The sequence below is a fragment of the Microtus pennsylvanicus genome, chromosome 16 (assembly GCF_037038515.1).
Source record: "Microtus pennsylvanicus isolate mMicPen1 chromosome 16, mMicPen1.hap1, whole genome shotgun sequence".
Lineage (NCBI taxonomy): Eukaryota > Metazoa > Chordata > Mammalia > Rodentia > Cricetidae > Microtus > Microtus pennsylvanicus.
Window position 1 is genome coordinate 33,773,154 of NC_134594.1, and position 14,791 is coordinate 33,787,944.

Consider the following 14,791-nt stretch of genomic DNA (forward strand, 5'->3'; position numbering starts at 1 on the left):
TTCAGAGCATAGGAATGTTTTAAGGTGTACAAATGCAAGCTATCAGATCTCTCTCTCATTGTGCTGCTGTTCACAGTCTTAACATGAATCAATAAACTTCTGATAAGCTATTAATCACGCCCTGGCAGAGTGCTACCACTTCTACACTGCAAGATCGAGTAAAGTCTCTTTGGTTGTTTTCTAAAGACACTTTGGCCTCGAATTCCGTATCCTCCAGTCTCTACTTACCAAGTGCTGGGATTGCAGGTGTGTGCCGCCATGCTCAGCTCACACTGGCTTTGCTATCAAGGCAGTTGACTCTCTCACCGTACAAGGAGTTGGCTCGTTCAGGGTTCAGTGGTGTCCTAAAGATCCTTCCTTTCTGTACTCTGTGGGGCCATCTTCGTCCTCTGTCGTAAGAGTAATCCTCTCATCTAACTACAGGAGAGGTTAGCGATCTTTATTCCCAAGAATGGTGTCCCTATCTCTTGTGGCCCTGGCCCAAACTCACTAGCAGCTAGAAAGACACTGGGAGAAAAAGTGGCTTAGAAAGAAAACATTCCAAAACTTCCTTTATTATAAAGTTGATGAAATTGAAAAACAAATATTAAAACTGGCTGTGCCAAATAACTAATTTAACAGTCAATACTTGAACTTTCTTTTGAGACATTAGTGCTGGCAATGAGACTTGACCAAGGTACGCTAGCGAATCCAGAGTGCATGAGGCCCTGCGTTCAATCCACAGCACTAGGGGGCAGGGCAGGAGAAGAAACAGGCAAAACACTGGTTCTATATGGATACAGCCTTCTACCAGGTAACTGTATAGTGTGTTACTTTTTCCTGAAAGTATATTACATTGATCATAATTCTTTCAAATTGATTTTGGTTTTAACAGTGTTTTGAATCTTTAAGACTAGAATTTTGGTCACCTGAAGAAATTTCCATTTGACGCAAGGAAAAGTGGTCATATAGTCATGCACTCGTCAGAGGTCACCTCTGGAACTCAAGGATGCTTCATCTTTTTCTCCTGAAGTACAAGCGGCTCACAAGTTCTCTGAGTTTCAAAACTAAAGAGAAGTTGCCCACGTGGTCCTTCCAGCTTCCATAAGCCCTCTGAAACCTGTCATAATAACTGTCTTTGGTCAAGTGGAAATCTGGGCTGCTTGTTTTTAAATAATTGTTGTTTTTCCACATTTCTCTCCAGGAATCTTTGAATTTTCCCAAATAGCTTTCTTTTTCAGACTCTTCCTTCCATATTCCTTCTCCTTTCTTTACGGCTGTCAGTTCAGCCTTAAGTAAGTTTCTGTGGATTTTCCAGTGGGTTTTTGAGTCATAATTTAGCCCTTTAACAAGAACAGTTTTGCCCAAGCCTCTTCTCAAAATTTCCTCATTCAGATTCACGTTAAAGTATCCACCCTGAATAAAAAGAAGGAAACCAACGATTTAATAAATTGGTACTATACTCATGTTATCTTATTTACCTTAAAATTGAGCAATTTTATCATTTTAGAGAAAAGCAAAAAAAATGTATAACACAAAGCTCTTCAGGTCAAGTTTGGTGCCACACGCTCTCAATCCTAGCATTTATGAATCTGAGGCAGGAGGATTACTTATTTACTCCAAAATGAGACCCTGTCTCAAACAAAACAGTGACAGCAATAAAACAGGGGCCTGGAGATACCCAGCATCCGTACAAAAAGTGAGGCACAGCAGTCAGGTTCGTAATCCCAGTGCTGGGGAGGCAGAGACCGGGGAATCAATCCCTGGAGCTCACCAGCCATCCACCCTAGTTGAGAAAGAGATCTCTGGGTTCAGGATGAGAAGATAAGGTACATGGTAACTGAGGAAGACACCTGACATGAACCTTTGGCCTCCACATATGTACACAAACACACACACACACACACACACACACGTGTCAGCACCTGTATAAACAGATGACCCTCACACATAAAATAAGTAACAAAACAGATCAACGAAACAACAAAGGGGTAGAAGAGTTGCTATTGCTAAATTGAAGGATTTTATTTTTTGACATAATACACATGCAAAACTTGCTCAAAGATTCTCATTGATCTTTAATCCAAAGAAGCACTGGAAAGGTAAACTATAGAATGTGCTACTTACTTTCTTGACTGTGTAGAGGGGAAACAGAGCACAAGATTTGTACAATGAGAGCCCAAAACAACAACAACGAAAAGAAAAGTATTAACTAATAAGTAAATAGGGGACAATGAACTCAACAGCATTAAATTGTTAGGTTAAAAGTCACAGGGTTGGGGGCTGCAGAGATGGCTCAGAGGTTAAGAGCATTGCCTGCTCTTCCAAAGGTCCTGATTTCAATTCCCAGCAACCACATGGTGGCTCACAACCATCTGTAATGGGGTCTGATGCCCTCTTCTGGCCTGAAGGCATACACACAGACAGAATATCGTATACATAATAAATAAATAAATATTTTTTTTAAAAGTCACAGGGTTTGGGGGGTCTGGCAGGTAGTGTTTGTTTTTCTTCTTTTAAATGTGCATGGGTGTTTTGCCCTTATGTGTACGCCTATGCATCACCTTCATGCCTAGTGCCTGCCAAGGCCAGAAGAGGGTCTCGGATCCTCTGGAACTAGAGTTGCTGTTGTAAGCCACTATTATTCTACTTGTGATGAAATCAATAAACGACCTTCCATAGTAAATTACAGAGATAAAGCAGATCCTGTTTTACCCTAACAAAACCAATTAAAATCAAATGTTGATAGCTTCATTTTGAAGTACAGTACAGGGTCGGAGAAATGGCTCAGCAGATAAAGAATGCTTGTTGCTCATGCAGAGGACTGGAGTTTGACTCCATGCACCCATACAAGACAGCTCAGAACTGTCTGTAACTCCAGCTCCAAAAAAATCCAACACCCTCTTCTGGTCACATGTAGACACCCACATAGGTAGACACAGGCACATAAATAAAAAAGCAAAACAAAAAAACAAGTGCTTGCTGCACAATCATTTGAGTTGGGTTTTCATCCCAGCACCCATGAAACACGTCAGGTGTCTCCAACATGGAAGGATTCAATGCCCTCTGCTGGCAGGCTCCTTCACATGCATGTGAGTGTATACACACACACACAAACACACACACTCAAGCCGACACATGCACAAACACACATTCACACACACACACACACACATCCACATTTTCAAAAAGGCGATCACAATTAATATAAAAATTAATCTAAAAAGTCAAAATTCCAGGCTTAAATGAAGAAATATTTTCTAAGAGTCTATAAAATAAAGTAATCTTAAAAAAAAAGACTTTGAAACAAAACATTTTTCTGGGTACAGTAAATTGTAAATTTTGGTCTATGAAAGGTTTATTATATTTGTCTCAGTTTAGAACATTTTATAAGCTCATTTCCTTGAGCCAAGCCAAAACAACTAAACAGTGTCACACATTAATAGATTTCAGGCAGAGAAGCACTTGAATCACGTTCCTATGCACAGCATCGATTGTTCACCTGGAAAACAATGTAAGGACTAGGAATGCAGGTGGGTTTCTGAGCCGGGAAGAACTCTCCCTTTGGTTAGTCTAGTCCAGGAGACTCTCATCCTTTGGAGACCCACCTGTAAATGAGAACAGCAACCCCAGAGCATGGTCTTCTACATGCATGAAGTAACGTGGCCAAGACATTTACTTTTACAGCCTCTGAGTGTGAACACACAGGATACTGGAGCAGATGGAGCAATATTTATCTTTAGAAAACATCCCGTTCTTTGTAACTTCTAGTTGTCAAGCCTCACTCCCTAAATGATTTCACAGAGATCCACCTGCCTCTGTCTTCCAAGCCTGGGAATAGAGGTGTGTGCCACCACTAATTGGCACTATATAAATTTCATTGTAAAATTTCGTGGATGTCATATCAGTCAAATAGGCATTCTAAATGGGCTGGAGAGATGGCTCAAGCAACCAAGAGCTGTCGCTGCTCTTTCAGAGGATCTGGGTTCAGTTCCCAGCTCCTGCTTTAGGCAGTTCACAACCACCCATAACTCTAGTTCCAGGGAATCCAATGCCCTATTCTAGCCTCCGTGGATACTGCACGCATGCGCATAGGCCCACACATAGACTCATAGTTTAAAAAGGCAAAAACTAAGGCCTGGAGATGGCTGAAGAGATGGCTGAGTGGTTAAGAGCTCCCATTGCTCTTGCAAAGGACATGAGTTCGATCTGATCTACTGAGCAAGTCCCAGGACAGCCAAGGCTGTTACATAGAGAAACCCTGTCTTAAAAACAAGACAAAATGCCGGGCGGTGGTGGCGCACGCCTTTAATCCCAGAACTCGGGAGGCAGAGGCAGACGGATCTCTGTGAGTTCAAGACCAGCGTGGTCTACAAGAGCTAGTTCCAGGACAGGCTCCAAAGCCACAGAGAAACCCTGTCTCGAAAAACAAAACAAAACAAAAAAGACAAAACAAAACAAAGCAAATAACAAAAAAAAAGGAAGAAGAAATTTATTATAAAATACCTTGTTCTTTACACCACATAACTGTGGTCAGTAGTTTGAAAAGTTCATTATATATTCAAAATGCCAATTAAATAAGCATTTACTTATGTGTGCACGGTCAGGTATTTCTTCACACTGCTCACCTTGTTCACTAGAAGGTAGCAAACCAGTGCTGAATTCTCCTTTCCAAGAAGCTGGAACCACAGCAGCTGGGAAGGTTTCAGCTCTTTCTGTAACCAGACCTTACCGGTTTCAGTGAGTTCTACTCCAGCCAGCTTAACCAGCAAAAACCCACATGGCTCTTCTAAGAAAGTAATGTAGAAAGCAGTTTAGCTTCAAGGCAGACCACAAAACAAAGTCCAAAGTCATTTGTCTCCAAACCCCTAACACACATTATAAATAATCAAACTCTAAATTTAAAACCACTTCTTTTTATTAAATTTTCTTTTAAAATAATACAAGTATAAACCAGATTTTTTTTTAAATTTTTAGAAAATTTATTTTTATAGCATAGATCTTGAAATCAACAAATCAATGATACACTTATTTCCTTACTAATCAATTATTCAGAAAACCAATCTGATGTAAAACATAGTTTTATTTGCCATCGATATATCTCAATTAAGAAAGATTTTCTTCATTGATTTTAGAGCAATTGTAGTTGATATTATCAGAATTATTATGTCCCCATATGTCCTTGTTCCTGTCATATAACGTTGAAGGACAAGAATAGGTCTGCATTCTCTGACCTTTAGTAAAGGTGGAAGGGATCTACTTCTGTGGTTCCCACAAACAATCAATTCTGCTTGAGGATGTCAAATAAACCAGATATTTATGCTTTATAATAGATAGGTCTTTAATCCCAACACTTAGGAAGCAGAGCCAGGAGAATCTCTGTGAGTTCGAGGCCAACTTGGTCTACATAAGGAGTTCAGGACCAGCCAGGATTGCCTGTCTTAAAACCAAGAAAGAAAGAAAAAGAAATTGTCTTGAGGTTATAATGTGGTGAAAAGGCACCATGACCACAGTAACTCTTATAAAGAAAATATTTAATTGGGGCTGGCTTAGAGTTTCAGAGGTTTATTCCATTATTGTCATATCGGGAAGCATGGAAGCATGCAGGCAGACATAGTGCTGGAGAGGTAGCTGAGAGTTCTATATTTGGATCTGTAGGCAGCAGGAAGAGAACTGAGAACACACTGAGCCCTCAAAGCCCACTTCCTAGTGACGCACTTCCTCTTACTAAGCCACACCTACCTCAAAAAGGTCACACCTCCTAATATACCACTCCCTTCACCTAGAGGGGCCATTTTTACAAATAAACATCAACCTGGTTGTGCTTTCTGAGTGCTGAGATTAAAGACAGGCGCTACCAGGCCCAGCTTGTAATTTGTTTTTTTTACTTTACAGGTCACATTTAAGAGATGACTTAAGTCTTAGAAAATATTTCGAACTTCCAAACAATGTTGGGACTATTAAAAACAGTTGCATCATGATGTAGTTGCAAGCCTATGAGGGTAAGTGGTAGAATGTAGAATGTCAGGGGGCTGGAGAGATGGCTCAGAGATTAAGAGCACTTCGTTCAATTCCCAGCACCCACTTGGCAGTCCACATCTGTATGTAACTCCAGTTCCAGGCAATGTAATACCCTCACAGAGACATATATGCTGGAACTCAATAGGTAGACCGGCCTCAAACTCACAGAGATCCGCCTGTTTCTGCTGCTGAGTACTGGGATTAAAGGCGCACACCACCAACACCAGCTGGACCTCGAGCTTTTAAAGCTGGGTTTCAGGTTCCAATTCTCTTTGCTTTTAGATAGCGGATGTAATGTAACTCGGCTGCCATACCTTCCTGTCATGATGGACTGTATCCTGTTGGAACTGCCAGCCACAATAAACCTTTCTCCTTTAAATTTCTTTGATCAGGTATTTTTGTCTCAAAACATGTAAAGCAACCAAGGCAGCAAGGAAAAGTACTTGCCATGAGTCTGACCACCTGAGTTCTAGCTCCAGAACCACAGTGAAAGGAGAGAACCAGCCAGGCGGTGGTGGTGCACGCCTTTAAACCCAGCACCCACATGGCAGCTCACAACTGTCTGAAGATCCAGTTCCAGGGGATCTGACACCTTCTGATACCAATGCACATAAAATAAAGTTAAATAAACCATAAGAAATATTTTTTAAAATATTTCTGAAAACATAAAATTATCCATTTCCCAGGAGCAATTTATATCAGCCACACACAAAGTGTTCACACTCTCACTTCTTCTGCCGTGGCCACTATCTGTTGGAAGACATGCAGCAGGTTTCTTTCATGTATACACAAACAGGCATCCATGGAGTTCTCGATGGAACAACAAAATAAATGGAAACAAAACCCTTAAAACCAAAAATTCTCCAGCTATGTCCCGTTGGCTCCACTGAATCAGGAGAGAGCTTATAAAACAAAACGCACAAAAACTAGAACCAAAGCCAACCACACAATAACAACGACAAAAAAGCAAGTCAATTCTTTCCATCCAAACTCTATTGACTAGTCAGCATTTTTCTATAAACTGTGAGCATCAAGTTTTGGGGGAAATGTTCATGTCTGTCAAGTGCTAATTCTTTAGTAGAGAAGATATAAAAACATAAATATATCATATCACAGGAAGTTACAAGAAAAAATGGGTAGCTTGTAGCCTAGGAAGACAGCAAATTTTAAAATGCAGGGTAGAAAAACAAGGAATTCTACCACTGCAGTTCATTTAACCCTCTTCACAGGGGGGTGGGGGTTAAGGAAGTTTTACAAAAGAAAAAAAAAAGACAACTGAGTCAGATCCCAAAGAATGAATTAAAGTTGTCTGAGCAAAGAACCAGAGCCGGGGTTATGCAATTATATCTAAGAGAGAAAGGTGTGTATGTCTGGGCCCTTTGATACGAAGTGGGGATAACTGATAATAAGTAGAGAAGTGCTGGGCGGTGGTGGGCACACGCCTTTAATCCCAGCACTCAGGAGGCAGAGGCAGGAGGATCTCTGTGAGTTCAAGGCCAGCCTGGTCTACAGAGTGAGTTCTTGGACAGGAACCAAAGGTACACAGAGAAACCTTGTCTTAAACAAACAAACAAACAAACAAACAAAGAAAAAAGAAGAGAGCAAGCGAGAGGGAGGGAGAGAGAGAGAGAGAGAGAGAGAGAGAGAGAGAGAGAGAGAGAGAGAGAGAGAACCGGTGTGGCTCCTAATACCCCTCTAATCTTCTTTGGCTCCTCTCAACTTTTTTTCCCTGTGTCTCGACTACAGGAACTTCATACACCTGTCAAAAGATGCAAGCTCATTCCTACCTGCGCTGTTCCTGGCTAGCCCACTCAAATGTTCAGGTCTGATTATATAATGTCTCCTCAATGAGATCTTCTCTTTCTGACTACTGTATATGTGTGGATTTCCTTAACCCCACCAGACATGAATAGTTATCTATCCCAGCACTCTGTTTCTTGTCTTCATCAATGTTAGAACGAATTTTCACAGGCCTATTGTCCTCCACCAAGACTGTAAGCTGTAAGCGTGAGAAGGACCATGTTTGTTTGATTCCGCATGGTACGGTTATCTTAGGTCCTGGGCCACCACAGGCTGTCATCATTTGCAGGATGAGCAACCAAAGGCCTGAGTGAAAGACTGGGCAGTCGGCTGAAACCAAAGAGAGAAGGAAGACAGGAGCTCTAGAGCCAAAGTAAACAAGTTCTTGTAAGTAAGGCCATGGTTCAGATTTTCATAGATTATGAAAGAAATCAGAAATTAGCATATTTCTGCTCCTTTATAAAGAACATCTAGTTATTAAATACACAATAATGATTACAACCGTTAGTTTTACAATTCTTGCATCTTACTTACTTTTCCACGAAGATATAAAAGGTAAAGTAATAGGAATATGTTCAATTTCTAGACCACACTCGGTTATCCGGTGTAATCGGCCACGGAGCTTCACTTTCTTCCTTATAAACTCCACTGGAATATCTGAAGAGGCTGTGAATTTTGATGTCTGTTGATTTACAAAGAAAGACATATAATTTTCACTTAAAATGAAAATACAATGTGAAGATATCTAAGCATTTATCAAGAAGACATTGCATTGAAAAGTTTCAACTTTAACGTGTCAATATTTAATAAGTTTTAGCACCGACACTTTAATATTGAATCAAAAGTGTTTCTAAAGTCTGGAGAGATGGCTCAGCAGGTAAGGACACTTGATGCTCTTGCTCTGGATGTAGGTTCAGTTTCAGGCATCCAGTTCCAGAGAGCTGAGACCCTCACCCTCTTCTTGCATCTGGTGCACATAAACTCAGTACATGCACAAACACATATATATAAAAAGAGTAAATAGCTTAAACTGTTTTTGGAGAGTTAAAGCTTACTATTCACCCATGTCTATTTCAAGATAGCATATATGAGGTGTGAAATGAAGTCCCAGCACAGCTGTGCTGAATTAAATTAGACTCCTGGCTGGTGAGATTTTTATTGTTTTTTAAAATCATTTAGGTGACAAGGTAAATCTTTAAAAAGAAAACAAGAGGGTAGGCCAACATTGGAGATTTCCTTTTACCCCATCACCTACTCGGTGCCCAGGGTTAGTAACTGCATCATTCAACAAGCATCATACAGCATCACGGCTAGCTCAGAACCTTACAACGCACTGTCCATCTTTCTTTGGAGAGGAAAGAATATTTGATGCTATGGCATATTATCTCTGCAAGGGAGAAGAGCTTTATCTATATGCTGGGATAATTAAAATGTCTAGTGTGTGTGTGTGTGTGTGTATGCTACATTGTGTGTTCGTGGATGTCAGAGGAGAACTTTGTGGAGCTATGTTCTCTCTTTCCACCTTCACACAGGTTCTGAGGATCAAACTCAGGTCTCCAAGGCTTGTGTGAGAGTGTTTAACCACGGAGCCACCTCCAAGCCCCAGAACTTACTTTTAACTTGGGTTCAGAAGGACCACTCTGGATTTCTTGTTTGTGTGGGCATACGTAAAGAACTTATGTAAGTTTGTTTTCAGATTCATCAACGTGAAAGCCATAGATGGTAACCTGCATTATTGAGATTCTGTCACGCTATGCTACCTAAGAAACTATTCCAGGTTAAACTGGCAAGTTGTAGCCTCTCAAATTAATAGATGATCTATCACTTGACCATTTAAGTTCGATAACTAAAAATCAGCCACATCAGAATGTCTATTTCTATCTCAAAATAATAGTTTATTTGCAAAACACATGAGAAATAGTTTTACCTAAAAGACAAGATGTCATCAGTACCAACAACTCCCTACCCAGACAAGGAAATTAGACAAATTCTAGTTTGTTTGGGTTTTGGTTTTGTTTTGAGACAAGGTCTCCTTCTATAGCTCAGCCTGACTGACTTGGAACTCACCAGCAGTCCAGGCTGCTTATGAGCTTGTAGTAATCCTGCCTCAGCTTCCCTAGCTGCCAGGAAGACAGGTGCGAGTCACCATACCCAACTAAATTCCATTTTGTTGACAGAAAACCGAGATCTGTGTACTGAAAGGACATGGTCTGTGGAGCAGCCGAGCTCATGGGATTCTAATCATATGATTAGAGGCAACAGCGATTTAGGACCGGCTGCATAAATGCATAAAGAAAATGTATATGCTATTAACCTGCTTGCTTTTCCTTTACTCCAACTCATTCCTTATATGTAGGCTTGATCATTTTAGCATTTAGATTAATGGTTCAGCAGACATCAGGAAAATACTCTGAACTAATCAGAATGCTATCCAATTGCTCTTATAAGCAATCTATAATATATTCAAAAAGTCAACCAAAAACACGAGACAATCCACAGATTCTGAAATGCAAGTTTAGTGACTATACTATCTTAACAAACTAAATCCTTTATGGAACTATTTTTCTAACTCTAAAAATATGATTATGCGAATAGTCTGTAGAATTCAGTAACTGTACAATTTTGTGACTCTAAAATATAGTCACTGCTCTAAACATTAACCAAGATCTTAAAAAATATACTTATTATTCTACAATAGAACTTAAAGTCTTGCAGTATGGATACAAGCTTCCTGGAATGGGAATAAACCCGCTGTCTGTTGCCCCTGCCAGTTTTTTTTTTTAAGTTTTTTTTTTAAATATTTATTTATTATGTATACAATATTCTGTCTGTGTGTGTGTCCGCAGGCTAGAAGAGGGCACCAGACCTCATTACAGATGGTTGTGAGCCACCATGTGGTTGCCGGGAATTGAACTCACGACCTTTGGAAGAGCAGGCAATGCTCTTAACCACTGAGCCATCTCTCCAGCCCTGCCCCTGCCAGTTTTGACTCACCAGCCGGACACTTCTCATTAGTAACACGATCCCAGCTATGGCCATTCCCGTGCTGACGTTCTACAGAAAGAGATTTCATGATTGACTCTTGTCAGTTATCATTTGCAACAGCGAACGCACTAACTTAGAAAGGGGGAAGGAGACGGCCCTCATGATGACGACCAGTTCAAATGATGCAGCCGCCTCCGACGGTAGCTCAGACCGCTCTGCTGCGTCCTCACGTGCAGTCTCCTGTCTTTTTACCCTTCAGTGTTCCTCCTTAGCTATCTGGCAGGCACAGGGATTTGAGTGTGAGTGATTTGACCTGGTCTATGAACTCCTTGAATGCACCCCTGACCTAACATTTCTATCTTTGACATCCATGGTGAATTATGCATTTGGTAGAAAACCATGGCAAACATGTATGTAAATGATTGAATAGTAACATTAATATAGTTAATAATGATATATGTATTTCTTTGGCACTTGTTACTACTAAATGACAGGTAGACTAAGGATGAAGCCACAAAGGAATGTCAGCAGGCAGGCACAACCTTGGACCTCAGGCTGCCTAGCTGCAACGCATTTGCAAAGCTCAACTTCCTCAGCTTCTCAGCGGAACTTTTGAAAAATTGTTTCTTCCAATCCATTCCCCTCCTGGCTTCTAGCTGTCTTCTTCCCTAATGCTCTGTCAGCCTTTGCTTCTGTCGCCTTCGACTCCCATCAACGCACGGGCAGCTCCCTCTTTGCCCACATCACCGCCAGGACCTTATTAGCAGTCCTGTCTCTAGTCTGGTTATCAACGCTTCTCTTCTTCGACTGAATTTCGGTGACTTCTCATTTCACTCAAAAAACAAAACAAAACAGGACTGGGGAAATAGTTCAGTGGTAAGCACTAGAATGCTAACGTTAGTTCGAATCCCAGCCCTGGAAAAATAGGCTCTGTGAAGGCCTATGGGGCTTCCCAGCTCTCTGGGTCTCCAGGCTGCCGAACGGAACCGGGAGTTACCTGGACCCCTGTGGCGTCCCCAGCCCCGCGCCAGCCCGGCAGTGACGAAGCAGGCCTGGCCGCCGGGACGGCAAAGGAGGCGATGTCGCCTCCCCGGCCATGCCGGTGCCTGCCGGTCCCCCTCGAGGCCTGCCGCGAGCACCCGCTCAGGCTAGCCCACCCCGCCGGGTCGCGGCACCTGGACAAGGCGCAGGTGGCTGTCCGCCCACTGCGACAGGCGCGTCACCACGTTGGCTTCCCGTTGGTCCGGGTCGGGCGTCTGCGACCCTGTGCTCGCCGGCGGCCGCGCCATGTTCCCGCGTCCGGCGAGCCGCCCTGGTTCCTCCCGCGGGCGGCAGGGGGCGCTGCGCCGCGCCGCGCGTCCCACGGTCCCCTCCCCTCCGGGGCTCCTGCACCCGCTGTGTACATGAAGTGTGTGCAATAGGGGTACCACGCCAGCCAGGACAAGGGAACACTGACTCAAACAACAAAAATGGGGTAAAGTATTAAGAATTTGGAAATCTGGGTAAATATACACGATTCGGTTATTCTTGCTGTTTTGTCTGTAAGCTTTTATTTTTTGCTTGTAGTCCTGGCTGTGCTGGAACTAGCTCTGCCGACCAGGCTGGACTCGAACTCAGAGATCCATCTGCCATATCTAATAGTGCTGAAGAGCAAACCCAGGATCTTCTACATGTGGGGCAGACTCTCTACCACAGTGCGCCACTCCTTTTAAAACACCCCTTTTATGTAGTTAAAACTGGCCACTGTCCTTCCTCAGCTTCTTCTATGCAGAGGCTACTGGTGTGTTTGACTGTGCCTGGCTTTCTAAATATTTTTAATGCCGAAAATAATAAAGGAAAGAGAGATGGAGATATACCTATTCATATTGTATTAATAAATTTAACTTTGGCCCAAAGAAAGATCTGCTCTTTCCCGTTGCACCTGGTAATTTCTGACATCCCACTTACGGTGGAGGCTTTGAGTCTCTGGGCATCAGCTTGACTTTCAGAGGGACTAGATCTGTTAGCGTGCAGAGAGAACACTCCACAGATGTGGGGGCACCTTCCGATCTTCTAGCGTGCAGTAAGAACTCTGCACACAAGTGGGGGCGCTTCCCGATCTGCTAGCGTGCAGTAAGAACTCTACAGATGTGGGGGCACCTTCCGATCTTCTAGCGTGCAGTAAGAACTCTGCACAGAAGTGGGGGCGCTTCCCGATCTGCTAGCGTGCAGTAAGAACTCTACAGATGTGGGGGCGCTTCCCGATCTGCTAGCCGTGTAATGAGAACTCTGCACACAGATATGGGGGCGCTCTCCTGGTTGCGCTGCTCCTTGCTTTTTCACACGTGATCGCTGAGAGGCATCAGTGTTGTTCCTGACTTCATGGGTGGAGATTTTGTTTTTAAGCAAATCACCACACCGGAGAATGCCCTGGACACTCCCAAACGGGACAGTTATGTTACAAGTTATGGAAATCTTGGTACAGTTATTCACCTCTACATGGGTTCAGTATATTATCACCTCTATTTAAATGTTTAAACGTTACAGTAGAATTTTCCTAATGTGTGAAGCTACTACTCCTATATTGTTGCGAACCGGACAACAGGAAAATAGTTCTAGAGATAAGAAGTATCTAGGGCTGGAGAAATGGCTCAGAGGTTGGGAGCGTTGCCTGCTTTTCCAAAGGTCCTGAGTTCAATTCCCAGCAGCCACGTGGTGGCTCACAACCATCTGTAATGGGGACTGGTGCCCTCTTCTGGCCTTCAGTCATACACACAGACAGAATATTGTATACATAATAAATAAATATTTTAAGAAAAAAAAAGAAGTATCTAATTATGCTTTCTTATCACAGGACCAAGTTCATTATGATTAATTTCCTCTGGAGTGCTAAGAACTGCTCGGAAAGTTAAGAAACAAAGCTGGCAAATCTTATCTCAAAAAATACAGTACTAGCCACTCCCGTCAGCTTTACTTTCCAGTGGGATCCCTGTGGCCTATCCCGACCTCAGGCTTTACCCTTCCTCTCCTTCCGGTGACAGGTATGTGTCCCACGATGCCTTGCTAGCTAGGCAAGCTTCTACCACACATCCCCGTTTCCTTACTTTTAATTTAAATAGAAACCTCAAAATTTGACCTTTAAAGATACCTGTAAAAATTTTAGGTCATCGTCTCTGTGTGGCCTGTGCCCTTGAGCAGACAGTGGAGGTCAGGGATTCCTTTGGAGCTAGAGTTACAGGCAGCCTTCTGACATAGGTATTGGGAACTGATTTCAGGTTCTCTACAAGTACAGTATGCGTTCTTAACTACTTCAGCTCCCAGTTTTAACCTCTTCTCCCCATGAACATTTTAATAAATTTTCCTCATGCTTTCCAAGTTTAGAAGATGATATCTCTCCTAGTTATAAAGTTCACTCTTGTGGCTAGTGAGGTAGCTCAGTCGGTAGAGCGCTTGCGCAGCATGCCCAAGGTGCTAGACTCACCCTCCAGCACACACGAACCAGGTATGTGCATGCAATCTTGGCACATAAGAGGTGGGCGTTTACTTTTAAGGGACTGTTTCAAGTGCAGGATAAGGTCGTGAACCAAAGGATATAAACGAGTATACTGAATCGGTATACTGGTCTAAGAATGAGAGATGCAATATGAAGCCTGTCCTTGTTTGGGAGCTAATTCAGACGGTGCAAAGGGGCTGTGATGTGGAACAGCCGAGTGGAGACAGGAGAGGAGCAGCAGCTCAGCTGTTTCATGGTGGGGGACCGTAGCTGGACTGCCTGCACTAGCAATCTGTCCTTATTTACCGCTGGGCGTGGTCATGCATGCCTTCAGTCCCAGCATTCGGGAGGCAGAGGCAGGTGGAACTACGTGCGTTGGAGGCTGGCTTGGTGTACAAAGTAAGTTTCAGAATAGTCGGGGTTACACAGAGAAATCCCATCTTGACAAACTAGGAAAAAAAAAAGAAAAATCACGTACCTTTGTCCTGTGCCTCTGTTTTTTGTATAAAACAGGAATTACCAAACACCTACCTT

At 42.7% G+C, this 14,791-nt stretch overlaps 1 protein-coding gene across 3 annotated transcripts; it reads right to left on the reverse strand.

Annotated features, from left to right (window-relative positions):
- Positions 1 to 533: 533 nt before the first annotated feature.
- C16H3orf33 (chromosome 16 C3orf33 homolog) lies at positions 534 to 12,755 on the reverse strand. 3 transcript variants are annotated; one of them, XM_075950791.1, is made up of 5 exons: positions 11,943 to 12,755; positions 10,795 to 10,854; positions 8,335 to 8,482; positions 4,608 to 4,768; positions 534 to 1,395 (listed from the first exon to the last, which is right to left on the reverse strand). In XM_075950791.1, the coding sequence occupies exons 1-5, from the start codon at positions 12,072 to 12,074 to the stop codon at positions 994 to 996; spliced, it is 903 nt and encodes a 300-aa protein (XP_075806906.1). In that variant the 5' UTR covers positions 12,075 to 12,755; the 3' UTR covers positions 534 to 993. The 3 variants fall into 3 exon arrangements, with proteins under 3 accessions (XP_075806906.1, XP_075806907.1, XP_075806909.1); XM_075950792.1 differs by having other exon boundaries at positions 11,961 to 12,752; XM_075950794.1 differs by lacking the exon at positions 10,795 to 10,854 and having other exon boundaries at positions 11,961 to 12,755.
- Positions 12,756 to 14,791: the final 2,036 nt, after the last annotated feature.